The 27,557-nt window shown below is 48.6% G+C and overlaps 1 protein-coding gene across 4 annotated transcripts; it reads right to left on the bottom strand.

Annotated features, from left to right (window-relative positions):
• Positions 1–1,480: 1,480 nt before the first annotated feature.
• On the bottom strand, positions 1,481–27,557 carry PSEN2 (presenilin 2). Of its 4 annotated transcripts, none has more exons than XM_049776512.1 (12): positions 27,480–27,543; positions 13,706–13,872; positions 13,408–13,568; positions 11,213–11,424; positions 9,213–9,354; positions 7,704–7,771; positions 6,815–7,035; positions 5,818–5,916; positions 4,741–4,824; positions 4,321–4,422; positions 3,262–3,380; positions 1,481–2,251 (listed from the first exon to the last, which is right to left on the bottom strand). In XM_049776512.1, exons 3-12 carry the CDS (start codon positions 13,546–13,548, stop codon positions 2,096–2,098), a joined length of 1,344 nt encoding a protein of 447 aa, XP_049632469.1. In that variant the 5' UTR covers positions 13,549–13,568; positions 13,706–13,872; positions 27,480–27,543; the 3' UTR covers positions 1,481–2,095. The 4 variants fall into 4 exon arrangements, with proteins under 4 accessions (XP_049632469.1, XP_049632466.1, XP_049632467.1 ...); XM_049776509.1 differs by having other exon boundaries at positions 9,213–9,447; positions 27,480–27,540; XM_049776510.1 differs by lacking the exon at positions 13,706–13,872 and having other exon boundaries at positions 9,213–9,447; positions 27,480–27,557.

Here is a 27,557-nt window from a genome sequence, read left to right as displayed (position 1 = left end):
AGCTCTCAGGGGTTACTCTTGGCTTTGCATTCAGAAGTAATTCCTGATAGGCTCAAGGGGACCACAGGAATTGAACTGGATCCCTCCCGGGTCGGCCTCGTGCAAGGTAAATGCCCTACCGCTGTGCTATCTCTCCAGCTCCTCCATTCAACTTCTGTAAAATAATTCCCACCTCATGATTAACTATAGGAGCACTTCTACATTGAGCATGTCTGCATGGGTCAACTTTCAATCCTTACCAACACTCATCTAACAGGGGCCCTTGATTTCTGTCCTGATGGTGAGCTGCTGGCAGACAGTCTGTAAACAGTGTCTTTGTCCATGGATATTCTTATGGCTAGTCCTTCATCAATTTATCTACCTTGCTTCTGGAGGGAGAGGAAAAAGTACAGGAATCCAGGCTCTGATTGGTATGAGATGAGATGGGGGCCGGAGCAATAGCACAGTGAGTGGGTGGGGTGTTTGCTTTGCATGAGACCAACCCAGGTTGGATCCCTGGCATTCTACAAGATTCTCTGAATCTGCCAGGAGCGATTTCTGAGTGCAGAGCCAGGAATCACCCTGAGCACCACTGGGTGTGGCCCCTAAAAAATTATTTCAGAAAACCAAAACTGAGGATTTTTCTTTTTTGGTGGTGTCAGGAATGAAAGGCCTCCTTTTCACTTGTAGATGAAATTCTGGCTCATTCATTAACAAACTTGAAACTAAGCATCAGAGTTTCCTGCTAGGGGTACCTCTCTGCATCCAGCTTCTTGTCCAGAGGCCCTTTTCTCTTTGTAATTGTCAACTGTGAAAGATGCAGAAAAAGAACCAACTAGTGTATACATCGGTGCTCAAAAACTAAAGATGTGCTCACTCTTTTTATACTTGCAGATCAGCACCTGCTGGCACACTGGTCAACAGATTAGCAGTTTGAATCCAGAGGGAGACCTATACTTAGACTTGTACTTTCTAATCTCTCTATATCTGCAAATTGGCAACATAATGCTCTTTTGACTGGCTGCTGAAAAACTGAATGGTCTAGATAGAAGAATGAGTGTGTGACCCAGACAGGGCTCTCAGCTGGCCACATGAGTACCTGCTACTTGCACAGTTGAAGCAGGTTCATTTGGCCTCTCCTAGCACAGCTTGGCTTTGGAAATCTAATTAAAGATATGATAGAAGATGGGGGCCGGAGAGATAGCATGGAGGTAAGGCGTTTGCCTTTCATGCAGGAGGTCATTGGTTCAAATCCCGGCGCCCCATATGGTCCCCCGTGCCTGCCAGGAGCAATTTCTGAGCCTGGAGCCAGGAATAATCCCTGAGCACTGCCGGGTGTGACCCAAAAAAAACCAAAAAAAAAAAAAAAAAAAAAAAGATATGATAGAAGAGGCACAGCTAAGCTTTTCTCCCTCATAAACAGCCAATGTTGTTCTTCCCACACCAGAGCACATATTGCCCCAGGAGGAGCCAACACACAAGCACAGACCAAACACCAGCATTCAACACGATTTATCTATTTATTGACAATAATATTAAGCCACTTTCCAGCAGTAATTACTGGGACAAGAATAGGACTGTTTCTTAAGGTAATAAAATAATGATGACACCATAGACAAAAGCGTTGGGAATATTCCTTGCAGAGAAAATTGCCTTTTCTTCTCCAGCCACGGTGACCCAATGCTAAGTGCCATCCAGCATGATCACATGTACCTCGAAAAGGAGTGCAGGTTCCTCATATCAGCTCTCTAGTAGCCCAGAGCTGGAAGTCTTCACACCCCTCCCTGTGTCCCCAACTTTCTTCCCTCCTGGGGTTCCACTTCCTGCTTCCTGTCGCTGAAGCCAACGCTCCTGAAAGGGGTGCCAAGGTCCAGGGACAGGACAACTAGCACCAAAAAGCTGCTTCTTCCTCTTCTCGAAGTAAACACAATGCTTTTTAATTCTCATATATATATATATATATATATATATATATATATATATATATATATATATTTTTTTTTTTTTTTTTTTTAAAGGAAAAAGTCTCAAAAATATATGGATATGGCACTAGAGTGTAAAACTATCGAACTGCATTCAGTTACATCTCCTAAGCTTCCGGCCTGTGGAGCCTCTGTCAGATGTAGAGCTGATGGGAGGCCAAGGTATCCATGAAAGGGCGCACAAGGTTGTCTGTGGAGAAGTAGAAGATGAGCCCGAAGGTGATGGAGATAGGGAGTGCGGGCAGTGCCTTCTTGAACACGGCGAGCAGCAGTAGGGTCAGACACAAACCCTGCAGAACAGGAAAGGGGGGCGGAGGAGGGGGAAGCCCAGTGAGGACAGAGACGAGAGGCATTTCAGAACAGCCTTACCCTCAGGCTCCAGACTGTTCATGGACTTGTGGGTCAACAGTCCTGGACAGTCGATGTTCCTGCATGCTGACGATCAAGGCAGAAAACACCCCCATGGCCCCCAATCCCAGGAATAGCACAGCCCCTCAGTAACGTGTGACAGGAGGCCACCCCTCAAGGATATAGTTACACAGAACTAAATGGTTTTGCCTGGGTTCAGCAGCTAACACTGAGGAACCCAGAGATGCCATGAGGACCTCAGAGCAGACACAATGGCAGCCCCATCTGTCCTGTCTTGGCCAAGACAGGCATGGCCCATGGCTGGGAAAAGGGACTGGAGTACCTATCCCTCCTTGGAGACAGCTAGTTTCAGGTCAACAGAAGTTGAGCTGATGGAAAAGAGGGCCTGTGACCATATCTTGATTCATACAATGTGCACAAAAAAATGCAAAGTAATGCATCTTCATGCACCCTATCTGAGGGAGATGCAATCCCAAAGGGACATTTACCCCATCAGGGATTTCTGGTCCCCTGAAGTGACCATAGGAGCCCCCAATGTCTACTCCTGGGGCTCAAGGGGATGGAATCACCACCCTACAAGCCCTAGGAGAGTCCCATATTCAGAACCCTGCAGTGTCTGGGCAGCGTGAAAGAGAGGATATATGAAGTCATAGAAGGATCAATCAGAGCATGAGTGCATTAGTCAGGCTTGAACTCTGAGTCTCAGGGAAGCACGCATGTCACAACGGAGCTTCAGACAGGCCACCACCTTTTAGGGCAAGCCCTCAGCATCCAGGAACAAGTGCTCAGGAACAAGTGGTACCTCCCTGGCACCATCCTGCATCTTACTGAAATTGAAACCTCCTGTGAACCCGCTCTCTAGGGGATGAGAACACCTGAAGATTCCCAGGCTCTGCACCCCAATTTCCCATAACAGACCCCAGCCACTCACGATGAGGATGGCCACAAAGCAGGCCAGTGTGGTGTTCCAGTCCCCGCTGCTCGTGGAGGCTGCCTTGCCCACCAGCACACTGTAGAAGATGAAATCCCCGAGGCCGAGCTTCACGCCCCCTGTGTGCAGAGGGGACAGAAGCCGTTGTTCTGGAAGCCGCAGAGAAAATGGACAACAGCGAGACAGCCCAGCTGTGGGGCCTGAAGTGCTGGGGAGGGGGTACACACTGCTGCCCAGAGCCCCTAACTTGGGCTAGTGGGAATGGGGACCCTAGACTATGAAATTCAGCTGGTGTTTCTCAGAATTCAAGTAAAACTGGTGTGTGGCAGTAAAGAACTAATAAAACGGCACCATCTGTCTGGTTTTCAGGGTTGATATGCAGCTTAGTATTGTTTATTATTATTATTATTGTTTTATTTTTACATTTTATCTTTTTAGGTTTATGAGCCATATCTGGCAATATTCAGGAGAGCATATTGGTACTGAGGGTCAGGGGTATGCAAAGCAAATAAATGCTCTAATTCCTGTACTCTCTCTCTCTCTAGGATCTTCATTAAACATTTAAAAAATTCTTTAATTTTGAGACTAAAGTGAAATAATAGCAAGTAGAGCATTTACCTTGTATGTGGTTGACCTGGGTTCAATCCCCAACACCCCATGTGTCTCCCACTCCCAGCCTATCAGGAGTAATTTCTGAGTGCAGAGATAGGAGCGCCACTAGGTATTGCCCCCAAACCACAAAAAATTGTTTTAAATTTAATTCTGGTTTGGGGCAGGGGTCACAGCCATTGACCCAAACAAGAAGTATCGCACACCTGGTCTCTCTCTACCTGAGCCCCATATATCTCCAGCCCCACTAAGGACCCCCTCCAATTTCCATGCCTCCCCTATAGCTGGCGTGTTCACCTCCCACTCACTTTGGGCAGCAGGTCTAGATCCCACCAGCTAAGCTAAAGCTTACCCAGGGCCCTCCTTTCCCAACTTGGGGTGATAAAGTTCTTCTCCCCTTCTTTCCCAACTTCAGGGTCCCTGCAGGTCACGTAGACAGTGTCAACTTACTTTCTTCCTCTTCCTCCAGCTCTTCCCCAGGATAGCCAGGCAGCGGTGGTTCAAAGACTTCAGGGTATGAGGGATCTCCAAAACTATCATAGGAGTCTTCCTCTAGGTATTCAGGAAGGATTCAATGTCATATGAAGGTGAGAACAAGGGAGAGAGAAGAATTAGTTAGCAGGTTTTCTGGTCCCAGGAAACCAGAGAAAAACTGTCCCACCAGCCCGAGATCTAGAGTGACCCTCCACAGAAAACGAAGTAAAAGAGAGAAGTGGGGCTGGCAAAGGCCAAAGAGCCATGGTCCTCACTTGGCACCCAGATGTGGCTATCCAGGAGGCTGAAGTTCCCTTTGGCACCACCCACAAAGGCCAGGATTGCTGGCCTGTGCACTACCCCAGTATGAAAAGCTGGGAGCTCCCCAGTACTCACCCATCTCGGGGTCAAAGGGGAGCTGCAGGGCTCCCTGAGAGGAGGTATCCAGCTTGGCCATGCCCACTGTCCATACCATGGCAGCTGAGGAAGGAGCGGAGTGATGTGATAGGGGAGAAAGCTTGCCCAGGAAGCCTTAGAAGTTTCATTCCCAGGGATTCTCTTTTCCCTTCCATCCCCTCACTCTCTCCTCATTGGTGACTTGACAAATAGCACCCCCAGGCCGGGGCCTCCTCTGGCCCCTAACCTCACCGGTCTGGCTCTAGAGCATTTAGGTACTGACTGTGAGTTAGTTGTGTGAGGTATTGTCTTCCCTCCTCAGAGGTAGTTCTAGGGGGGGGCATGGGGAACAGGGCTCAGGGGACATGGAAAATGGTGCAGGGGACAGAGAGCAGGGCCCCAGGAACACAGAGAACAGGCCCCATAGCCAGGGAAGGTCCTGGGATTTGGGCTCCCTCTGCCTCTACAGGGCCACATGTACCTTGAACAGGGTTGTCAGTTCAGTCTCTGCTCTAAACTTCATCCTAGACTCTGGAGATGAGTTCTCAAGCTATTCAACAAAACCAGCGCATGCTTCAGAGAGCTGAGGCCCCAAAATTTAGGCTTTCTAACCTTTCTAACCTTCCCCATCCCATAAAAACAGATGGTCGCTCCAGGACGCTACTGTAGCTCTGTCTGCTGCACCGATGCCACCTTCCGAGTGATGGCCAGACACAGGCAGCAGTCTCCCAGGAGACTTCACTTCAATGTAGCTGGTAAGGAAGCTCAGTGATGGGCAGGACCCTATTTCCCAAAGCTCTGTCCCATCTCCCCGAAAGTCTCCTCTCAGGAAGCAGGCTTGCAGCTAGGGGGTGAGGGAGACTCTGTGAAGTTGACCCCACCTCTACTGCAACTCTCATCTTCCCCAATGCTCACTTTCCTAGCATTTCCTTATTAGCCAGACATAGTCTCTGGAAGGTGGAGGCACTCTCCTCCCCTTGGGGTGAGGGTAACAGGTTTCCAGCAGCTCTGCGGACAGAAGCCAGGGAGTACTTCCATCTTTAAGCTCACTCTGAGCTTGAAGCATGGGGTACTCACATGAGTATATCAGAGCAGGAAATATGGGTTCATTCCTTTCCTGGGCCGTTTCCACCAGCATTCTCAGTGGCCCTTTGGGGCACAGCACAGCCACAAGATCTGGGGAAACAGTGGGGTCCTTGTCAGCTTCACCAATGTCATCCTTTTCTACTCAGACAACACCATGCAAGTTGCTGTTCCACAGATGAAGCTGGGGGAACCATGCTAAGCAAAGTTAGTCAGAGGGAGGTAGACTAGATAGTAAGAGTTCAGATACGTGGGAAAAGCCCAAAGGCCACAGAAATGAGAACAAGTCTACAGAACTGAGATTACTACCGCTGGAAAACAGGATTGTGGGGACTGGCAAAGGATTTGGGAAGCTCCACTGATGGAGGAGGTGGGGGAACCTTGTATTCATGAGTGCTGTTAAGGATATTTGAAGTCATAGTAAAATATAGTAGGTAGGGCATTTGCACACGGCTAAGCCAGGCTCGATCCCAATACCCTGTATGAACTCCTAAGCTTCAGCAGCACTGACCCCTAAACTCAGAGAAGGAGTAAGTCCTGAGCACTGCCAGATATTGCCCCCAAATAAATGAAAAGGTAAAAAAAAAAATCACAAATCACAATGACATAAAAAACAAAACAAAACAATAAAACAAAACCCAAATTGTCATTCCTAGGTCTCCTGCAGAGAGGAGGCAGCCCTTGAACATGGGTGGGTGACCAGGGCCAAAAGCCCTAGTTAATAGAGGGGCAGTTAAGGTTATCACAGGCCCTGGCTACTTATAACATATGTCCCCAATCTGGGGTTAGTACCAAGGAGCAAAAAATCTTAACTGTGGCCCTCAATGAGGATGCTATAGGCCCTAGCATGGGTACTGAGGCATTTGCCAAGGACTGTAACCATCGTGGTTTCCTCAGGGAGAGCAGGGACCATTCTAGGGCCACCTCTGGGCAGCAGGTTACAGGGTGAGTCTGGACACCCTCCCACCATAGACCATGGCTGTCTACCTACCATACACAGAGATGGCCCCCAGGATGACCCACGCTGACCACTCGGGGAGGTACTTGATGAACACCAAGGCCATGAGTGCGCTGATCATGATGAGGTAAGCCTGCTGCAGCATCAGGGGTCCCTTCCAGTGGATGCACACCATGCCCACTGCCCCGAAGTTCCACACGGTCAGGAGGAGGGTGGGGTAGTCCATGGCCACATTGTAGGTCTTGAGCACTTCTCTGCAGGACCAAAGCCAGCTTTGTGTGGGTGTGGGGGGCTCCAAGGCGGTGTCAGAGCCCACCAGTCCCATATCCTCTGCTCCTCTTCAACTCTCAATCAAACCTGGGCTTCACCCACCACTGGTACCAGGCACTCACACTCCTAACCCCATGTCTATGAACCCCACAACAAATCCCTTGAAATCTTTTCTAGTGGGGAGCAAAGTGGAAACTGTTTTCGAGTTCATTCGCTTACACACACATGGGCTGGGACAGCCCAGAAGGCCCTTGTACCTGTGGAAAGAGGTTTCTTTCTCTTCCTCTGGCATCTCTGGGAGCAGACTGGCACCCCCAATCAAGGACTACAAAGATCACATATACCCTAAACTAGAAGTATCCACCCCTCTGCCCTGTAAGTGCAGAGTATCCCTGCAGAGGCATTTCTGGCCCCCAGCCTCCCCCAAACCTCTCACCCAATGTGGGGCGATGAGCTGTTGGTCTGATGAGCCAGGGACAGAGCCCAGGGTCTCCTTGAGCCAGGCACACACCAAGCCCCAGCCTCTGCCAAGACAGTTTAGTCGAGAGCCCGGAAGGTGCATGGCCCATGAACAGAGTCCTGGGAACAGGACCTGACGGGCTAACCTGGACCCCACACCTTGGGGGCCTTGCTGTTCCCAGTTGCTCCTTACCCGAGGTAGATGTAGGTGAAGAGAAACAGCAACATCATTGAGGACATGATCAGCCATCCATGGATAAACTGAATATAGAGAGAGGCAGAGTGACCCAGGATGTCCCAAATCACAGGTTCTTGGGCTGGAAATATTTAGTGACTCAAAGGGGATTTTCCCATCATCCCTCATTAGGCCCCAACCTACTAACCAGGGAGGGCTGAGAAATCTGGGCTCTCCCCACACTGTCCAGCAAGCAGACAGATGAAAACAGAAACTCCTTCAGGTGCAAACACCGCACCTAAGCTTGCCCTGTCCTCACTCTCTTACTAAGAAGACACACTGGCATCTCCCTTGTGCCAGGCACTGTTCCAGAACCTTTGAGCTAAAGCCAACAAAGGCTCCATCCACACAAGCTGTGGCGGGGAGGGGGCAGTGCACACCTCTCTTTCAGCAGTGACCCCCTGTACTTAGGGGGTCAGCAGGACAGGACGGAGAAAAGAGGTGATTTTGGATGGTGGGTGGGGCAGTGCCTGGGGACATTCTCTTTCAAATGAGATAGTATACTGCTTGCTTTGCACACCTCCAACCTGGGTTCAATCCCTAGCCGCACTCCCAGTTCCAGGAACCTGAGCAGAGCCAGAAAAGGCCTGAGCATAGGTCTCCCCAACCTCCCCTCTCCTGACCAAACACAAGAGGTGTGAAGAGTGAGGTCGGCTTGGCTGATCCAGAATCTGTAGCCATCACTATCAGCCTCCAGTCACACCAGTAGGGCCTTTGGAGCCTGGGCGGGATGCCTGTCTCCTGAAGTAGAGCAGCTATAAGTACGCAGGAGCCATGAACAAAGCTTGGGAGAGGAAGCTGTGCTGTTGAGCCCCATTGGGGGCCCGGTCATCAGCTGACCTAACATGCTGGCTTTGTGTATCGCCTGCTCTCCTGAGCCTGAACCCTTTGCCCCCCTGCCATCCATTCTCAGCACCCTCACCCAAAGAGAAATCATACACCAGCTATACCGCACACTAAGTTTCTCTAGACTGGGTCCCTCCCATTTCTACCACCTGGTCCCGGATGTGCCAGGCAAGCCTTGTTGAAAGGCTTCCAATCAGGTAAAGCCCTCATGGGGAGGTGAGGAGTGGGGGAGACAATCAGGCTGAAAAGCCAATGCATCTCTGGGGACAGACAAGTCCTCAAAATGAGCGGGCCAGGAGGGACTCAGTCCGTGTCCCCCACTTTCAGCTGCTCTGCAGTGACAGGGGACTGGACCCACAAACCTTTCAGGGTTAGGAGACCTCTGCACAGTCACTGGGTGGCCCTGCTGGTCCAACAGAGAAACAGGAAAATAAATATAAACCCCGAGGGGAAAAGTCTAGGGTGAAGGGTGACTCTAATAAACCATCGCATTTCTCCAGCAGCAGCAACAGCAAACCAATTTCCGACAAGAGACTTGACATCTGAGCACTGCAGGAACTCCATGGAGGGGACCCCCGAGTCCCAGCGCGGAGTAAAGGAACCCGAATGGATGATGCTGACCTTGTAGCAGCGGTACTTATAGAGCACGACCAGGAAGATGGTCATGATCACGATGACGCTGATCATGATGAGGGTGTTGAGCACAGAGTTGAGCAGGCGCTGGCCCACAGAGGGCGTGTCCTCGGTGAATGGGGTGTAGATGCTGAGAGAGAAGGGCAGGGCTACGGAATTCCCTCCTGCCGTCTCTGGTGTCCCCACCCTGAGGGAGCCTGGGGGATAGGCGGGTGGTGCTGCCCTGGGAAGCCCCCCAGGTCCGGCTCAGGCACTGCTCGGTACCAAAGGCCCTCTGACCCATCCCTGCCTCCACCCAGTCCGATGACTGAGGGAAAGGGCCTGGATGGCCGTCCTCCCCCACCCACGACAACCCCACTTCCCCATCCCCTCTAATACCCTCACCCATCCCTGATCTTCCCTACCCCCCACCCCCTACCCCACCCAATCCCACCCCACCTCCCTACCCCGCACTCCCCACAACCCTATGTTTTTCCCTGCCACCAGCTTCCTCTGACTGTGACCCAGAGGGAACAGGCAGTTAGTTCCCACCCACTCCTCCACCAGCCATCAGGACTTGCCCACCCTCCCCCCAATTTCTTTCCCTCCAGCCTCACAGCCACAAAACTACACATGCAGCTACTAAGCACAGGGGTCAGTCACTGTTCCTGGACTGAGGTGAGCCAGGGCTGCCACACAAGTAATATAGCCTGGGTTCTGGTCCCCTTTGGTCCCCTAAATGCTGGCCTCCTGGGCTGTTTCTGACCCCACAGATCCAGCTTTCTGGGTGCTGAACCACTGTACCTTGTTCCATTTTTCTAAGAAACAAACAGGCCTGAGAGAAAGTCCAGAGGTTATGGCCATTCCTTGCATTGTGGTGCCCAGTTCACCATAAGGTTCATCACATGTTTCTGGGTGCAGCCCTGGGTCCTCGGACCCTCATGTAGAACAGCCAACTCAGAGAACAGAGGCTGGCCAGAAGGGAGCCCATGGCCTCCTAAGCACTGCCTGGGAGGCCTCACTGCCCCCTCAACCCTCGAAATTCAATGCTCCTCCAGAAAGCTAAAGGCCAGAACACATACATGCCTTATATGTGTAAGGTCCCATATTTGATCTTGGCACTCACGCATCTCTCCAATCCCTGATTACTACCAGGTGTGACTCAGGGGCTTCCTAGTACCAACAAGCCCAAATGTTAAATGGTCTGGCCAGATTGGCTGAGTATCAGTGACCTCCAGACCCCCTGAATACAGCTTGAAAGAGCCCCCCCCTTCTCCTAAAAATAAAGTGACTGAGGGGCCGAAGCAATAGCACAGCAGATAGGACGTCTGCCTTGTACACGAATGGCCCAGGACCAACCTGGGTTTGATCCCCAGCATCCCATATGGTTCCCTCAGCCTGCCAGGAGCGATTTCTGAGCACAGAGCCAGGAGTAGCCCCTGAGCACCACTGGGTGTGACCCCAAAACAAGCCAAACAAAAATTAAATAAATAATAAAATAACTGAATGAATGAAGCTCCACCACCTGATACTCAGTGGGGACCCACAGGGAGGGAGGCTGAAAAGGGCCAAGAAAACATTTGCCTCTTCAGCCCTTCCTTTTTTGGGCAACAAGAAATAAAATCTCCCTCACAAGCCAGGAGCAAAATTAAGAAATCTGGACTGGTCTGCTCCATTTGCATTTGAGAGTGCAGAGGCTCAGAGAGACAGTGGCTCAGGGTCATACTGTTAAGGACAATGTCATGTCCTTAACTGCCTGCGTGCCCTGTGGTAAGAGTGCTCCTCGCCTACAGAGCCCACTCAGTCTGTGACAAGCACTATGCCCTCAACAGGAATTTACTCACTCCCTGTGATCAAACCTACTTCTCAGATCAACAGACAGGCATGTGCCCAGACAGGAGGCCAAGAACTCCCCCACCAGCTCTGTACCACTATAGCAAGGTGCAGTGAACAACGGAAGCTGTCCCCCACCCCAACCCCCTACCTCCCCAGCCCAACCCCTGACTCACAGCTGCCCATTCTTCTCCGTGTAGAAGCGCACTGACTTGATGGTGGCCACCACCACAACCATGCACAGGGTGACGGGCACGAAGAGCATGATCACGTGCTTTGCTCCATACTTGAGGGTCAGCTCTTCCTCCAGGCCTGGGAGGCGCCCAGGGATGCCAGTGGCAATGTAGTGGTCAAGGTCATCCTGCTCCTCCTCACTCTCGTGGCCTCTCTGTGGGAAATCATACCACAAAGGGCACGTTACTAGGCCTCTCTGGACCCAACCATCGAGGGTTCGTGTACTAGGAAGCAGAATGAGAGATGAAAAGGGTGTTTCCTGAGGGCTGGAGCTCAAAAATGGAAAATCGGTGGGATTCTAGGACCTCAGAAGTGTGTGTGTGTGTGTGTGTGTGTGTGTGTGTGTGTGTGTGTGTGTGTGTGTGTGTGAGAGAGAGAGAGAGAGAGAGAGAGAGAAGGCTGAGAGGAGTGAGGGTTGCAACCAACCACAACAGAGGCAGAAGGGAGGCTATGAGCAGATGCTGGCAGGCCCACAACCTAGTGACTCAAAGAGGGCAAGTTTGAAAATCTTGCTCCCTCTCAATTCAAGGAACTCAGGAGGCCACTTGGTTCTGTTCACTTGGTCACACGGACTCAAGACATGGGCCAGGTGGCTACAGAAAATCAGAGATAATGTCTCCAGCTGGTAAATAAAAAAACTAGAGTACCATATTTGCCGGCGTATAAGTCTTAAAAGTAAGTTACTTCTTAAAAGTAAGAGGGCTGCGGATCACTCATCCCTGAAGCTGGAACAAGTTTCCATATACCAGCATATAATATGGCTCCTGACTTTTAGGAAGTTTTTCATGGGTTGAAGGGTCGTCTTATACGCCGGCAAATAAGGTAATTAAATTCTGACTATAAAACTAGGGCGTTAGAAGTTTGCAGAGAAAGAAAATACAGAAGTTACTTTAAAAATGTCAGCCCCTCAAAAAACCAAGCATGTGACATTTGCACCTCTGAAACAGGAAGGTGGACCACACCTTGACTGACCAATATGTCAAATACCCTGGGAGAATCCTGGCCTAGGAAGATGGGGAGGACTAAAGAACAGGCACAAACAGCTCTAAGAATTTTTGCCTTTGTAACTGTGGCAACTCAAGGCCACTAGCTACCTTGTTAATTAATTAGATTCAACATGCAGAGAACAAGAAAAACAAAGCCAGAGTTCTTCTGGCTGTTGGTTTCAGCATTAGTCTTTGCAAAAGAGAACCCTAATTTAGACATTCAGTTGAAAAGGAAAGGAAAAATGTCTCTTAACAGGAACTGAAATTCACCTGTTCCCGCACTCTGCAGGGCCCAAGATGAAGGACTAGTAAGAAAAGGCTCAGTTGCAGTCTTGAGGCTGCTGAGACTCGGCTCAGAACTCACAGGGGAACAGAAAATGAGCATAGAGTTTTAGCAAGGGGACCAAGGCTGAGCGAGTGAAAAAATTCCACACACACGTTTCAAATATTAGCAATAAAAGGGAATGCAGGCAAATGTAAGTGCTGTTTACAAGGAAGGGAAGGACAGTGGCAAGGTGACTCCCCAACTTCACTAGCTCCTGCCCTGTGGCTGCAGAGACGTGGCCATCACATAGCCCATCCCTCCCGCTATAAGAAGAGGCCTGTGTCCCCCACCACGCAGAGTCACTGGGTGGAACCCAATCTTCTCGATGTGGTAGTGATAGGCCACCAGTGGGATGAGTGCACCTCTCTATGTGGGACAAGAGAATAGAGAGAAGCACCAGTGCCCAGAGGAGGCTTCCCCGAGCACTGGAAGTGCTACTTCCTCTCCAGCCTCCAGAACAGCGCAAACTCCAGCTGTTTCAAAACCCCCAGACTGGGATGTGGAGACACATTCCCAGTCCCAATCAAACATGAATAAAAAGAGCAGAAGACAGGTCCGAGCAGTGGTAGCCAGCAGGTAGGGAGCTAGCCTTGCATGCACTCAATCTGGGTTCATCCCCAATATCTTGTATGGTCCCCCAAGCCCACCAGGAGTGATCCCTGAGCACTGAGCCAAAGTAAGCCATGAGCACCTACACCCCTATGGAAAAGCAGACAAACACCTTCTTTTTATTACCCCCTGCATATCAGAGAATGGCTGGCTCCTCCCAATGGGAGCTCCCCACCCCCTGGGGCTGGTTCTGGTCTGACAGTCTTCGGGGACTTACCCACAGAGCAGGACTTTCGCCATCTTCCAGGCTCTGCCTGGCTTCCTGGCGGCCACGTGCTATGGGACTCTCGGTCGACATCAGAGACATCCGCTCGTCACATACGTCGTCCTCACTGTCAGAGGCCATAAACGTGAGCATGGCCCTGCCTCAGGAGGGGCCTGGAAAACAAGAGCACAGGAGACCATAGCCCACAACCCAGAGGCCAAGGCCAAGAGGGCTAAGAGGGTGTTCCAGGTGTAGCAAGCTGAAGGTCTGGGCACAGTCCTGCCTACAGAGTCCCCACCCCTGCACCCACCCTGCACAGGTGTGTCAAGACTTAAAAGTCACAGTCCCCAGGAAGTGTAGTGCTGTCCGGGACGATAGGTCTGGCCTGAAGAGACTCCAGCCACGTGTGTCAAATGCCTCCTTCCTTCGATCCACATCTGCTGAGCCAGTGACCTGGGACAGCAATCATGCTGAGCTCTGGGGACATGAGCATAAGAAACACTGTCATTGGGCCCGGAGAGATAGCACAGCCACGTTTGCCTTGCAAGCAGCCAATCCAGGACCTAAGGTGGTTGGTTCGAATCCCGGTGTCCCATATGGTCCCCCGTGCCTGCCAGGAGCTATTTCTGAGCAGACAGCCAGGAGTCACCCCTGAGCACCACCGGATGTGGCCCAAAAACCAAAAAAAGAAAGAAAGAAAGAAAGAAAGAAAGAAAGAAAGAAAGAAAGAAAGAAAGAAAGAAAGAAAGAAGAAGAGAGAGAGGAGAGAGAGAGAGAGAGAGAGAGAAAGAAAGAAAGAAAGAAAGAAAGAAAGAAAGAAAGAAAGAAAGAAAGAAAGAAAGAAAGAAAGAAAGAAAGAAAGAAAGAAAGAAAGAAAGAGAGAGAGAAAGAGAGAGAAAGAGAGAAAGAAAGAAAGAAAGAAAGAAAGAAAGAAAGAAAGAAAGAAAGAAAGAAAGAAAGAAAGAAAGAAAGAAAGAAAGAAAGAAAGAAAGAAAGAAAGAAAGAAAGAAAGAAAGAAATACTGTCCTTACAGAGTAACAACACAAACACCACAAAATAGATACGATGAATGATGTCATCTGAAGACCAGGCAGCACAGAGGGCTGCACATCTCCATCCTCAGAAACGTTTCCTTGCAAAGCAGACCCCAATCTGATGAAGGCAGATGTGTCCACCAGGAGAGAAGACAGGAAGAATGTTCTGGTCAGGACTTGCTACGTGAAGGGTCCCTGGTCCATGCTAAGGAGGCAGACATGGACCCCTGAGGGCAGAATTGATAGATAGGAGCAAACCTATGACAATGTCCATCTGGAGAGTGGTTGATAAAGAGGGGAAGTGAAGATTCCAAAGGGGGTGGAGTGAAAGGGACTTGGCAAAGGAGACAGCAGGATAGACACAGAAAGAAGACAGGAATGAGAAGAGGTTCAGAGATGGCTGGGGATAGAGGTGAAAAAAAGGATCCCACCTCTTTCTCTGTGGTCAGCAGAGCAGAAGTGTTGTCATACACCGTTAAAAATCACTCTACTTTTTCCTTTCACCTTTCCTGAGTTAATTCACACAAGTACCCTGGCCCACAGGTGACTTATGTTAATAAAAGTGGCACAGAAAGCAGAAGTCAAGGAAGCTTGTCTGACTCAGCAAAATCCAAGCCACAATTCCACAACTCCTGGCTGAGAATGCACTTTCTCCCGTGACTCTTGTTTGATTTTTTTATGCAAAACTGCAAGCTGAGACCTCACATACTACACGAAAGGAGGTGCTGGGAAGACTCTGAATCGCCTCAGAAACCTGTTGTGGACAAATGTGAACAGTTCAAATAGAGCGAATGGTAAAACCCAGACAAGCTCTGCTGCATTCACACTGCCAGGCCTGAGTCACTGAATCTAGCATGACTCAGAGTGAGACGGGGTAACCAATGGTTGGGTGGGATCCCTATAAAATGGGGGGAAAGCAGTGAGCGCCCACGTCTAGGGCAGAAAAGAAGAGCTTCATAAGTGGCAGTTAAAAAGGTGTGTGGGCCTCGTCATCTTCCGGGCAGGAAAAAGGCCCAGCTCTGCTATTAATTCCAAAAGAACATAATGCCGCCAACTCTGGACCCAGCTGAAAATTCTGGGGGGCCTTCTCAGAACAGCAGTCCACACCGACACCCTGTGACAAAATAATCCTTTATCAAAGCCACCAATTTTTTTTTCCAGATCTGCAAGAAGGTACCACTGGAGAGGACAAGCCTAAAAGGAGGGCCAGACCCCTTCTCACTGTGTTTCCTAGATAGTAGAAGCATCTGGAAAGCACAAAGCCTTCTTCCATCCACCTAACATAATGCAGCTTCCTACCCAGGGAACAGATACTCCCTGAGCATTTAACATTTCAACATTACTTCTTTTTTTTTTTTCGGGCCACACCAGTTTGATGCTCAGGGGTTACTCCTGGCTAAGCGCTCAGAAATTGCCCCTGGCTTGGGGGAACCATATGGGACGCCGGGGGATCAAACCATGGTCCTGATCCTTGGCTAGTGCTTGCAAGGCAGACACCATACCTCTAGCGCCACCTCGCCGGCCCTTCAACATTACTCTTAAGCCTTCCCGGATGTGGTGGGATTCATCTCCAAAGCATAGCAGGAGGGAGTTGCACCTGGCAGGACCAACGACTGGGCTTGACTATTCAAGTGGGGTCCGTCACAGCATAGCTCTCTGGAGTGTTAAGATTTGGGTGGGAAGTAGCTCTGATGACTTAATCTTGTTTCTCAAAGGGTCTATGTCCCTGATGGGGAGGTATGTACCAAACAAAATTACTCTAGAAATTAGGTCCTACTCTTCTAGCTCCTAGAGGACAAAGGATTAATAGCAAGGGTGAAGCTGCAGCAATAGTTCTGCAGGGCCTTGCCTTGCACACAGCTGACCTGGAATTGATCCCCTGTTCTATATATGGTCCCCTGAGCCCATCAGGAGTGACCCCTGAGTGCAAAGCCAAGAATGAGCTGAGTACCACTCCACTGGATATGAACCCAAAACCAAACCAAAAAACAGCAAGGTGTTTATCTTCATGGCAAGAAATCTATAGGCATCTTCAATGATTCAGTGCATTAACCAAGGAAACTAAAGCAAAGATAAACAAGTGACCTCCATCAAAGAAGCTTTTGTACTGCAAAACAATGACTAGAATTAAAAGCCTCCCTCCAGATTGGAAGAGAATGTTTTGCATTCAAAGGTGAATACCCAATACATAAAACATTTATAAAACAGTATTAAAAAATCAGCCCTATCATAAAATGAGATGATCAGAAACATCCTCAAAGATATCCAGCTAGTTCTGGAGTCCAGAATGGGGTACTATGGATGGGGGAAATCAAGCTTCACAGCCTGGCCCTCTTCACCTGCCTTCCCCTCAGGAGGAAAGAAGAAAAAGGAGGCATGTCCTACCTTGGTGGAGATATTGGCACTAGAGCTGTCTCTCCTTCCACTTCTCTCCCTTCTAAGTACCATCACCTTGGAAGCAAGTCATGGTCACAGCGGTAGCTTCATGGCTACTCCTAGGGTATGGCCTGAGCATTGCACCAACAGGACTTTATAACTTAGGTGGTCAACATCAGCTCAAGTGAGAAGTACCAGGGCTTGGTGTCCCTGGAGGTGAATGTGGCCAGTGAGTGTGACTTCACAGAGCAGCACTACCGTGCTCTGCAGCAGCTGCAGACAGACTTGTGGCCACCACTTCAAGGAAATCGTGTTGCTCTGCAACAAGTTTGGCCAGTAGGGACCTGACAGCAACAAGGAAATCAAGAGCTTTGTCCTCCACACCGACAGTGACTCCTTCCCCATGTATAGTATAGCTGCTGTCATTGGCAAAAGGGCCTACCTTCAAGTACTTAACCTAGACTTCTGAGAAGGAGCCCACCTAGAACTTTTGGAAGTGCCTAGTGGGCCCAGATGGAAAGATTAGGTAGGTGCTTGGGATCCATCCACAGCAGTGGAGCAGGTCAGGCCCCAGTGCACTGCAACTGGTAAAGCAGCTCATCCTAAAGGAGCCAGAAGACTTACCAACACGTGCTCCTGTCCTGCCGCGCCCAGCCCTCCCACCTCACTTGGCTAACCAAAGCAAACTCAAATGTGCTTCAAAGAGAGAAATCTACTGGTCCTGCTTTCTCCACTCTCATCTCAACTACCCTGCCCATCATTCCTGGTGAGGGAAACAAAGGTCTATTAGGATTATTTGCATCTTAGAACCTGTCATAGTTCTGACCAATGTGTGCTCTTGACCAATGAATCATCAGCCAATAAGAACCTCAAATCTATGAGACTCTGAGGCAAATAGAAGTATATCAACAATAATCTACCTATAGAAACTATCAAATAATTTTAGTTCCCACATTCGGGGGCTGTTATGAGGACCGGGGTGAAAATGACAGGATCTAGGAAACATTTAATAAATAATTTTTGCAAATAAATAAAAAAAAATAACTTGTTTCAATTCCTGTTTCCTTTCCTCTCTCAAACTGAGGTTGAAAGCCTCTAGAAGGACTCTGCCCATTTTTGGCTTTTTTGATTTTTACCCCATTTTATTGCTTTTCTTTTCTTCAAACAAAGCCACTTAACTTGAACTATCTAGTTCCGTCTCTCAAATAGAGGGGGAAGTAAGGGAGAGTACCAGGACCAAACAGATGTATGCTCACTAAGTAGTAAGCTAGACACAGAGGGGACCACTTATTCTAGCAGCCAGGAGAGTGACAGTGGGGGATATGAGATGCAGGGTGGGAATGGGGGTGGAGGGAGGGCAAATTTGGTGATGGGAATTCCCGATTCTTTGTTAATATGTACCTAAAATATTACTGTGAAAGATATGTAAGTCTATATGGTCAAAATAAAAATTTATAATTAAAAAAATAACTTGTGTTTGGGAGAGAAGCCAGCACCTTGTGCTGCATCTCCAAATACACACAAAAATCACACTACTAACAATTTAATCGGAACAGAGAAAGTTCCAATGAGAAAGTTGTGTAGAAGCCTGTTAAGTTCAATTAGTGAAAATAATAGCACAGAAGGCTCAACCAACACCTAACAGCTCAGTAAATCCTCAGACAACTTTAATAATACTATTATGAGGTATATGTTTTAACAAGCAATATAAAGCAAATTATTTTGTGCTTCCTAAGGGAGCAAGCTGAGATTTTATATCTTGGGACATTGGTCTTAGAACATAGTATGCCTGAAATGAATGTAGTAAACAACTTTGTAAATCATGGTGTTTAAACAAGGTTTCAAACAGGGGAAAAAAATGGAAGACATACAGATAGTCAACACAGGTATCTGACAAAATGTTATGCCTCATCCACTAGAAAAATGCAAATTGAACAACAATATCACCTCATGTCAGTGAGACTGGAAAATATGAAAAGAACAACAACAGAACTGTTGGTGTGGGTGTGGGGAAAAAGGAACCCTTTGTTCAGGAGTATTAACTGATTGAACATTTTGGGAAAATAACATGAATATTTCAAAAAACTAAGAACTAAGCTCCCATATGATTTAGCGATTCTACTTCATGGCTTCTATCCAAATGCCCAAAAATTCTATTTAGAAAAGACATTTTTGGGTCTATGTTTATTGAGAACTGTTCTACTGAACTGTGTTTATTAGAGTGCAGGATGGAGAACTGTGGTCGGTCGTAATGTTGGATCACTGTGGGTATGTACCTTATCGTAACAGTGCTATCAATCACATTGTCTAAAATAAATATTTTTTAAAGTGTATATCCTTGTATCCAAGTGGTCCAACTTCATGCCCTTCAACACTATGCTGGTTTGAAAGGCCCCTGAGCTCCGTTGTCAGGTCTAGGGCCTACTGGGAGACAATCCTTGGGCAAGTCTAGGCAGAAGTGAGGCCAGTATGGGCTGCCCTACCCTGTAATCAGATACCCCAGCCTGGGCCCCTTGTGCTACTCTACAAATATCTGGTTACAATCCAGTTTCCTGCTCCCTGGGCCAGGCCATGGTGCCTCCTCCACGACCCCTGATCCCTACCTGCTGGCAAGCTGGGAGAGATGAAGGAACTTTTTCTGGTAAGAAAAACACTGTTCCACCAGGGCCTTCCCTGGTCTTCTACAGTAAGGAAGAGGCAGAAAGAAGATCAGAAAGAGAAGTGAATTCTCTGGTGGCTGAGTTCTGTCTGTCCCATAAGGCACTGAGCACTGTCCCATAACGAAGGGTAGAACCTAGATCTCCCTCAGGTCCACCTTTTTATTTTTTGAATTTTGGTTTGGGGGCCACACTTGGTAGTGTTCAGGAGTTATTCCTGGCTCTGCATTCAGAAATTGCTCCTGACAGGCTTGGAGGACTATAGGGAATGCCGGGAATTGAACCTGGGTTACAAGAGAACCTTTTCTTACAAGCCAAATGCCATACCTGCTCTGCTATCATTCTGGTGTCAGGCCCACCTTTCTGAAGTCAGAGAAAACCCAGTTTTAAAAAGCCTGAAATGCTACTTCTCAGAATTTGTCCTAAGAAAATAATCAAAAGATTTACAAAAAAAAAAAAAAAATGTTTGCAAGTTGCTTAGATTTGTGAAAAATAACTGTAAAGCCTGAGTTCGAATACAGGCATCTGATGGAGCTGTTAAAATGTCAGATTATTTAATACAACTGAATATTGAGTTTAATAGAAATCTTCACACACATACTTGCCAGAATTTTCTTGGGAAATGTGTGCATATAAACAACTAACTAACCAACTAACTAATTATATATACATATATATAGTTAGTTATATATAATTGGGGGGGATAAAATTTAGTTATATATATATACATACACACACACACATATATATATATATATATATATATATATATATATATATATATATAATTGGGAGGAAATAAAAGGGCTACGCTAGCTCAAAGGGTTGAAACACATGCCCCAAGTTGGATCACATGAACCTAGAGATCCACTGGATAAGGCCCTACGCAGCCCCCAGGCTGCCATCTGGCCCACTAGGGGAAGGGGGGCTGAGTGGCCCTCAGGTCCCCAAAGTGCAGAACAAAACCCCACCCATAAGAAAGAGAAACAACTATACATTAAGAAGTTGTTACTGGACAGAAATAATAGTTCAGCAGGTAAGAGGTTTGCCTTGCACACAGCCAGTCAGGCTTGAATCCCAGGAATCCACTACGGTACTCCAGCCCCACCAGGAGTGATTCCTGAGTCCAGAGCCAGAAGTAAGCCAGGGCACAGTAGCCCTAAAAGGAAAGAAACAGTGGTTATTGTTGGATAACAGGACTATGGGCAATTTTCACTTGATAGTTTGTGCCTATAGATTCAATGCTATTAGAGTTGAAGCTGGCAGGCAAACAGTCAAGTCGTGTTCCCCACTGCCACACCCAGTGTCAATGAATTCTTGAGATATAATAAAACCAAGAGACAGAATTAGGAGGAGTTACAAGAGTCTTATCTGGTACCACAGCACTCTGGTACCACTGAAAGATGCTTTAGCAGGGACAAAGGATTATCAAACACCCTGGCAGGATTATCAACTACACCCTGGCAACCACCCTAACAACAGGGAAGAAAAGCCTGGAGGGTCAGGTTGGGAGAAACCTTATAAAAGTCAACTTGGAACAAAGGAGGTGAGCACATGTTACCTAGGTACATTGTATCCAACATATGTAGCCTTGCCTCGCCTTCTTGAGATGTGCAATTTTCTACTTTCATCTGGGTTGAGTTTCCTTTCTCTTCCTCAGTATTTCTGAATAAAAAATTGCTTTTATTTCACTGCTCAGATCCCCCTGAAATTCTTTTGTGAGGGAATATGACAGACCCAAAAGGCCTGGGCAAGGTCTCAAACTGATTTTGCTTTTCTTTCCAAAGCAAGGCCCACAATCCTAGATCTTACCAGGGTAGTGGAGGTGGGTAGAGAATAAGCTGCAGATCCCCTACTAAGGGTTGCTACCTTTCTCCTCCCCAGTTCACATTAACCACGCTGGGGACCTCCATCTGCATCAGAGGCACCCCACTGATGCTAGGGTTTGCTTTTAGAGGTTTCAGGCACCAGTAGTGTGAGAACATTGTTCTGAGAAGCCACCACCCTATGTAACATCCATGATTTTTTATGGCTCCAACTGTCCTATTTTATTATCTATTATGCCTACTTTATAAACATCCTCACAGGTCCACATGTCTAGGAAAACCAGGAACTAGGGTAGAACACTAACTGTTTTACTTTCATACATCCTGTGGGAAGAATGGGAATGCATCCCTGCAGAGGTAAGGGGACTACATTTTCTTAATTTTTAAAATTTGTGGTCATGCCCAGGACCCTGTAATGCCAACTCTTGGCCTACCATGTCAGCCAATCAAGGATAGGGCCCTTCAGATCCATAGATTTCCTGGACCACATTGGTGGTGCTGCAGATGTGGAGAAGGGGCCTTTAAAACTGTACCCAAGGATGCTCTTGAGGACCTTAAGATATCACAGACCAATCAAATTGCACTTATCCCCTGGACTAGTCCTATAGTCTCTGTTTTTTGTTTTGTTTTGCTTTGTTTTTTTAATGGGAAATCACACATCAACAGCTACAGATTTTTACGGGGTGCTTGGTTTTTGGGTCACACCCGGCAGCACTCAAGGGTTACTCCTGGCTCTATGCTCAGAAATCGCTCCTGGCAGGCTTGGGGGGACCATATAGGATGCTGAGGTTCGAACCACCGACCTTCTGCATGCAAGGCAAACGCCTTACCTCCATGCTATCTCTCCGGGCCCAATAGCTACAGATTTTATGCCACTCCTGCATACCCTGCATCTCCACACTAGACCTGGGGTCACCAAAAGATTCCAGAGGTCACTGCTACCCTTCTGCCTGCACTTACCTGAAGGAAAACAGCTGTTGGCATGGACACCCTCTAGCTCCTGAATGGCAAGGGCCTGCTCCGGCCAGAAGGGAGGCCAGAGCAAGTCTAAAACCTTGGAGGGGATTAAAAAAAAATAAAAGTCGCCAATCCTACGTGTGCAAATCAACAGCCTCCTAGGAGAGGTTTGTCCATAACAGGTTGCCAGTGACGCCAAGAAATCCCGGAGGCGGCTGACTCAGGGCCGGAGGAGGAGGGGCGCCAGTCTCCAGTCTCAGCTGACGTAGGATGTCTGAGCATCTCACACAAAGCAACCAGCTCTCCCTTCTGGGGGCTGCAGGGAAATGCAGGGAGGCTGGGGGAGGGGATCCAAGGCAGGCGATTCTTCTAGAAGCCCTTCCCCCCACCCCACCCCAGAACAAGGTATGATGGCAGAAAGCTGCCTGGGATTAGAATGCAGCATCAACATCTGAAGAAGCCTGGGCCTGCTCCCATTCATCAGCAGAACGAACGGGCTAGAAATGCTGAATTAGCCAAACCCAGAGAGAATGACCCAGAGTTTCCCTTGCAGCCACTATGTCTATGTCAGCAGTTCCTGCAATTATGATGGAAACCCGGTGACCCAATTTCCTCAACCTCCTTTTCCTTTCTGGGAAACCGTGGTTTTTGCCTTAAATGTATAGGCCAATGGACCTGCATTAGAAGGTGATTTTAAAGTGTTGTGGCAAAACACTTGTGCCATAGAGAGGAGGGTGGAGACAGAATACAGCAACGAGGTTTCAAAAAGGCCATTTCCCAGGCTCCCAGGTTTGTTTGGGACTCGGAGAACCCCACTGTCTCCACTTATACAGGACCTTAGCTTTGCTGCCTCCCTGTCTCTCCCAGCTTAGCATCCCTATCTTTTTCTGAGGAGCAAGACAGAAAGAAGCTGGGAAGGTTGTCACATAGACCAGGCCTTCACAGGTTATCTCAGAGGGCCTCTCCCCTCTTTCTTTAAAGAGAAGCTGCAAAGCCAAAGGAGGGTTCGAATTAGTTAGTTGGATGACTTGAACATACTTTGGCCTTGGACAACTTATTGGACCCTATTTACACACCGTGGGCTGCCTGTTCCCTCTTCTGTAAAGAGCAGAACAGGCCTAACTTGCAAGGTGCTTGTGAATTTTGAGGTGCTATGGAGAGAACCAAGGAGGTGTTCCAGAAACCATAATTCTAAGGAAGACAAACTAAAAGCAGGGCCTCAGTGGGAGGGGACCCTGCATACTCTCTTAGAAAGTTAGTTTTGGCAACTCACAGACACAAGCTGAAACCTCAAGGTCACATTTCTCCAAGGCCACTGGGAGACATTATTTCCACCCAGCTCCAGCCCTGGGCAATGTGAAGAAAAGGGAACATGTTATCAAGAAAAAAATGGCATGATATATATAGGACTGACATCAGCGTTGGTAAGCACCCGATTTTCAGTTAGCAAAACAGAAGCCCCCTCTGGCAAGAGGAATTGGAGAAAGGTCCCTGACCACAAGTCAAACTCAAGTCCTCAAATAGGTGAAGATCCCTGCTCTAAGATCTTGTGAAAGGGGACACCCTCAGTTATTCAACCAGCCCACATGGCTCCCCATAGGGTCTCTGAGTGCCTATCTATCTAGTGGCACCAGGACTTGACATATCCAATAGATTGGCTTTTACCAAACCATGCAATGAAGAGAAAATTCTACATGCATAACCCTGAAAGGAAAACTAGGAGGCAAACTTACATCTCATTTCCTACCACTAACATTTTAATAGTTGAATGAACTCACTGAATCTGCAGATACACAAAGTGAAAGAGGTTATATAAAATGTGGCAAAGAAATGCATGTTAGAAGTAGTTATTTATCTTGCATGTGGCCATACTGAGTTTGATCTGCAGGACTATCAGTGGTCCCCTGAGCACTGCCAGGAGTGGTCCCTAAAGCACAGAGCCAGGAATAAACTCTGTGAGCAGACAGGTGTATCCCAACTTTTCCCCAAGTGACAATCTCTAGACTAAGAGATAATTAAGTGAATGACTTGAAATAAAAATAAACCATTGCTTGAATTTTCTAGAATGAACCTACATTTATTTTTCAAGCAGTTTGAAAGTTTCTGGTTTAAGGGATAGAAAAGTGAACCCCCTTTCCCTCTCCATTTTTCTTCCAGAAAAGCACATTTCCATCAATGAGAATGAGTATACTTTGTCCCCATCTATGAAGCAGCAACTGGTCTTCCCTAAGGACTGATCTTAAGCTATTTGCCCCCAAACCTCTGCAGTGGTAACCTCACCACCTCCAGGCCCAGCATGGCAGCTACTAGGCTGAAGGCCCATGTGAGGCCAGGGTGTCTGGAGTCCAGAGGCAAAATGCCCCGAGCATCCAAGCACAGTCATCTCTTCCTATGTTCTCCCCCCAGCTGCTGCAGCCTGGGAACAGGTGGAAATACTTGCAGAAACAAACACTGTCTTGCCAGTCCCCAACTACACAAGTGACCAAGTCAAAGCAACAGCTGAAAAACAGCCCCAAGCTTTTTTCTTTTCTGTGCTCAGGGCTTACTCCTGAATTTGACCTCAGAGTTCACTCTAAGTGGGAAGCCAGAGATAGAACCCAGGTTGGCTGTATGCAAGGTAAATACCATATCTGCTGTGCTATCATTCTGGCCCCAAACCCAAACTTTTCAAGTAATCCTCCATGTGACCCCTCTGCATATACATCCTATTTTGGTTTTTTCTTTTTCTTTTCTTTTCTTTTTTTTTTTTTTTTTTTTGGTTTTTGGGTCAGAAATCGCTACTGGCAAGCTCGGGGGACTATATGGGATGCCGGGATTTGAACTACCATCCTTCTGCATGAAAGGCAAACACCTTACTTCCATGCTATCTCTTCGGCCCCTTGATTATACAATTATACATTTTTTTTCTTTTTTTACTAATAGACCATACAGAAATTTCTTGAAGAGACATGGTTGATGGGGCTAGGTTAATGGGGAAAGACCACAATATAATTTTAAAAAATCCAAAAAACAAATCTAAAGCTCAATTCCAGTGCTCAGTTAACAAAGCCCCATCTGAGGTCAAACTGCTCCACTCCCTGAACATCAGTTTCTCCTTCTGTGAAGAGTAGACATAAGAGCTACTTTGGGGCCGACGTGGTGGTGCTAGAGGTAAGGTGCCTGCCTTGCCTGCGCTAGCCTAGGATGGAACACGGTTCAATTCCCTGGTGTCCAATATGGTCCCCCAAGCCAGGAGCGACTTCTTTTTTTGTTGTTTTGTTTTCTTTTTGTGGTTTTTGGGTCACACCCGGCAGTGCTCAGGGGTTACTCCTGACTCCATGCTCAGAAATTGCTCCTGGCAGGCACGGGGGACCATATGGGACGCCGGGATTCGAACCGATGACCTCCTGCATGAAAGGCAAACACCTTACCTCCATGCTATCTCTCCGGCCCCAGGAGCGACTTCTGAGTGCATAGCCAGGAGTAACCCCTGAGCATCACCGGGTGTGCCCCAAAAACCAAAAAAAAAAAAAGAGCTACTTTAATGTTGACAAATGTGATAACTGCTATACAAATTGGTCTTTTATTCTACCCGAATAACTCATAAAATAAGGCACATTGAGTCATTATTACCATCGCCTAGAGGCTAAGGCTGGTTGAAACCTGGCATTTGGCAAATGGGGTGTGTGCAGCCGAGCTGGGCAGCCAGGGAGGGCATTGAAAACTAAAAAGCCTCCACAGGCCTCCAAGCCCATCTCAGTGGCAGCCTCAGGCCAACGTCTTCCTTATCCTCTGCCTTCCAATACACTGCGCATGGCCATTCATAGTAGGGAGAGGCCATTTAATTCCCAAATGCGAATTCCCAAACGCAGGCCTACTCCACTCAATCTTTGTTCAAGTCCAAATGAGGCCTGATTGTCTCTGTGAACCTAGAATGACATCACCACCACCACCACCCCAAGCAACACTGCACCAAGACCCCACTTCTGTCCCTGCCTCCTCATTTACCCAAGGTCCAAAGCTAGATGGGGGCTGGCTGAGACTCTGGTGTCAAGGCCAGAACTCCCTCTCTTTGCACCAGCAGGCTGGAGTCAGGAAAGCGTTGCTAACTAACATGGTTTCCCCCTCCTCCATCCTCTTGGGGAAGGTCTGAGTGGGAACCTGAGGTTCGTACACCTGAAAGAGCTTATCCAGAGTTTTTAATTACTGCCCAGGTCTTGCTGAAAGAAAGGCTCAGGTATCTATAGAATACACCAAACAGACCTAGGGAACAATCCCAGTGGAAACCAAAGTCTCTCCTGACCAAGGGACACACTCTGCAGCCCAAGCCTCATTCTGGCAGATGCTGTTCTGGAGGGGAGGAGCCTCCGGGTCTCCATCTATAAATGGGGGGGGAAGGGGGAATCGGTCCACCTTGCAGATCTGAGGGACATTTCACCTCACAGCAGAGAGGGTGGGCCACCCAATTAGAAGAGGGGACCAAGTGTTCGAAGCTAGGCTCCATCCCCATAGCCTACCTTGCCCAAAATCACTTTAGCTCTGATGGCTGTTTCCTCCCCGATAAAACTGGGGGTTGGGGGGAGGTGAGATTCGGTTTCCGGTTCTCTCAACTCCAGATGTCTCCCCGTAGCTGATACCTGAGGAAACTGCCAAACACCAGGATCATGAAATCAACTGCGCCAGACCCAGAACCTGGGGTCCAGGTCCTCATCAACCTCTGAAAGCCACGGGGACCCCCTCCTAAAAGGCAGTGAGGGCTCAGGCTCTGGTGCGCTGCACATCCCCAGAATTGAACACCCCAAAAAAAACTCCCTAGAATTAATGAAGACCTCCCCGCAGCGCCCCCAAATCACACCCCTTGCTACCCAACCCAAGCGATCCAAACCCATGTGCCCCGTTCCTTTCAACGCGCTGGGGCCCTTGAACAGCGCTCATCGTGCCCACCCCCGAGCAGGGAGGCCAGCCGGCTGGCTGGACGCGGCCCTGAGGACCACGAAGGCCTGGTGCGGCCTGGGGACAGTCCTCCGCGCCCCTTCTCCAACCCTTGGAACCCCAGATCCGGGCCGGGCCCCTTCGCAGCTTCTCCCGCGCCCTCCCTTCCCCGATCCAGGCCGGGGCTGCGATGAGCACCGGGTTCGCAGCCCGAGAGCGGCCGTGGCGAGGGGCGTGCGCCTGCGGGGCCCGGCTGCACCCCGACCCTCCGCCGCGCGCTCCGCACACCCAGGCGCGCGCCCCCAGCCCCGCCTGCGGCTCACCTGCTCCGCCGCGGCGCCCCGGCCGTGTTTACGCCGCTGGCCGAGTGCCCGGCCGGACCCCGCGCCGGCGCAGACCCC

This window comes from Suncus etruscus, chromosome 7 (assembly GCF_024139225.1).
Source record: "Suncus etruscus isolate mSunEtr1 chromosome 7, mSunEtr1.pri.cur, whole genome shotgun sequence".
Lineage (NCBI taxonomy): Eukaryota > Metazoa > Chordata > Mammalia > Eulipotyphla > Soricidae > Suncus > Suncus etruscus.
Note: the sequence above shows the minus strand (reverse complement) of the source record. Positions and strands in the feature narration are given on the sequence as shown.

What these genes read in the sequence shown, in the direction of transcription:
- PSEN2 (XM_049776510.1), bottom strand. Translation starts at nt 13,548, where the DNA reads ATGCTCACGTTTATGGCCTCTGACAGTGAGGACGACGTATGTGACGAG. An exon ending in TTCACCTACATCTACCTCGG is followed by an intron (nt 7,036 to 7,703) that starts GTAAGGAGCAAC and finishes TTGGTCCTGCAG; the next exon opens with AGAAGTGCTCAAGACCTACA. An exon ending in GCTTTGTGGCCATCCTCATC is followed by an intron (nt 2,252 to 3,261) that starts GTGAGTGGCTGG and finishes CCTGTTCTGCAG; the next exon opens with GGTTTGTGTCTGACCCTACT.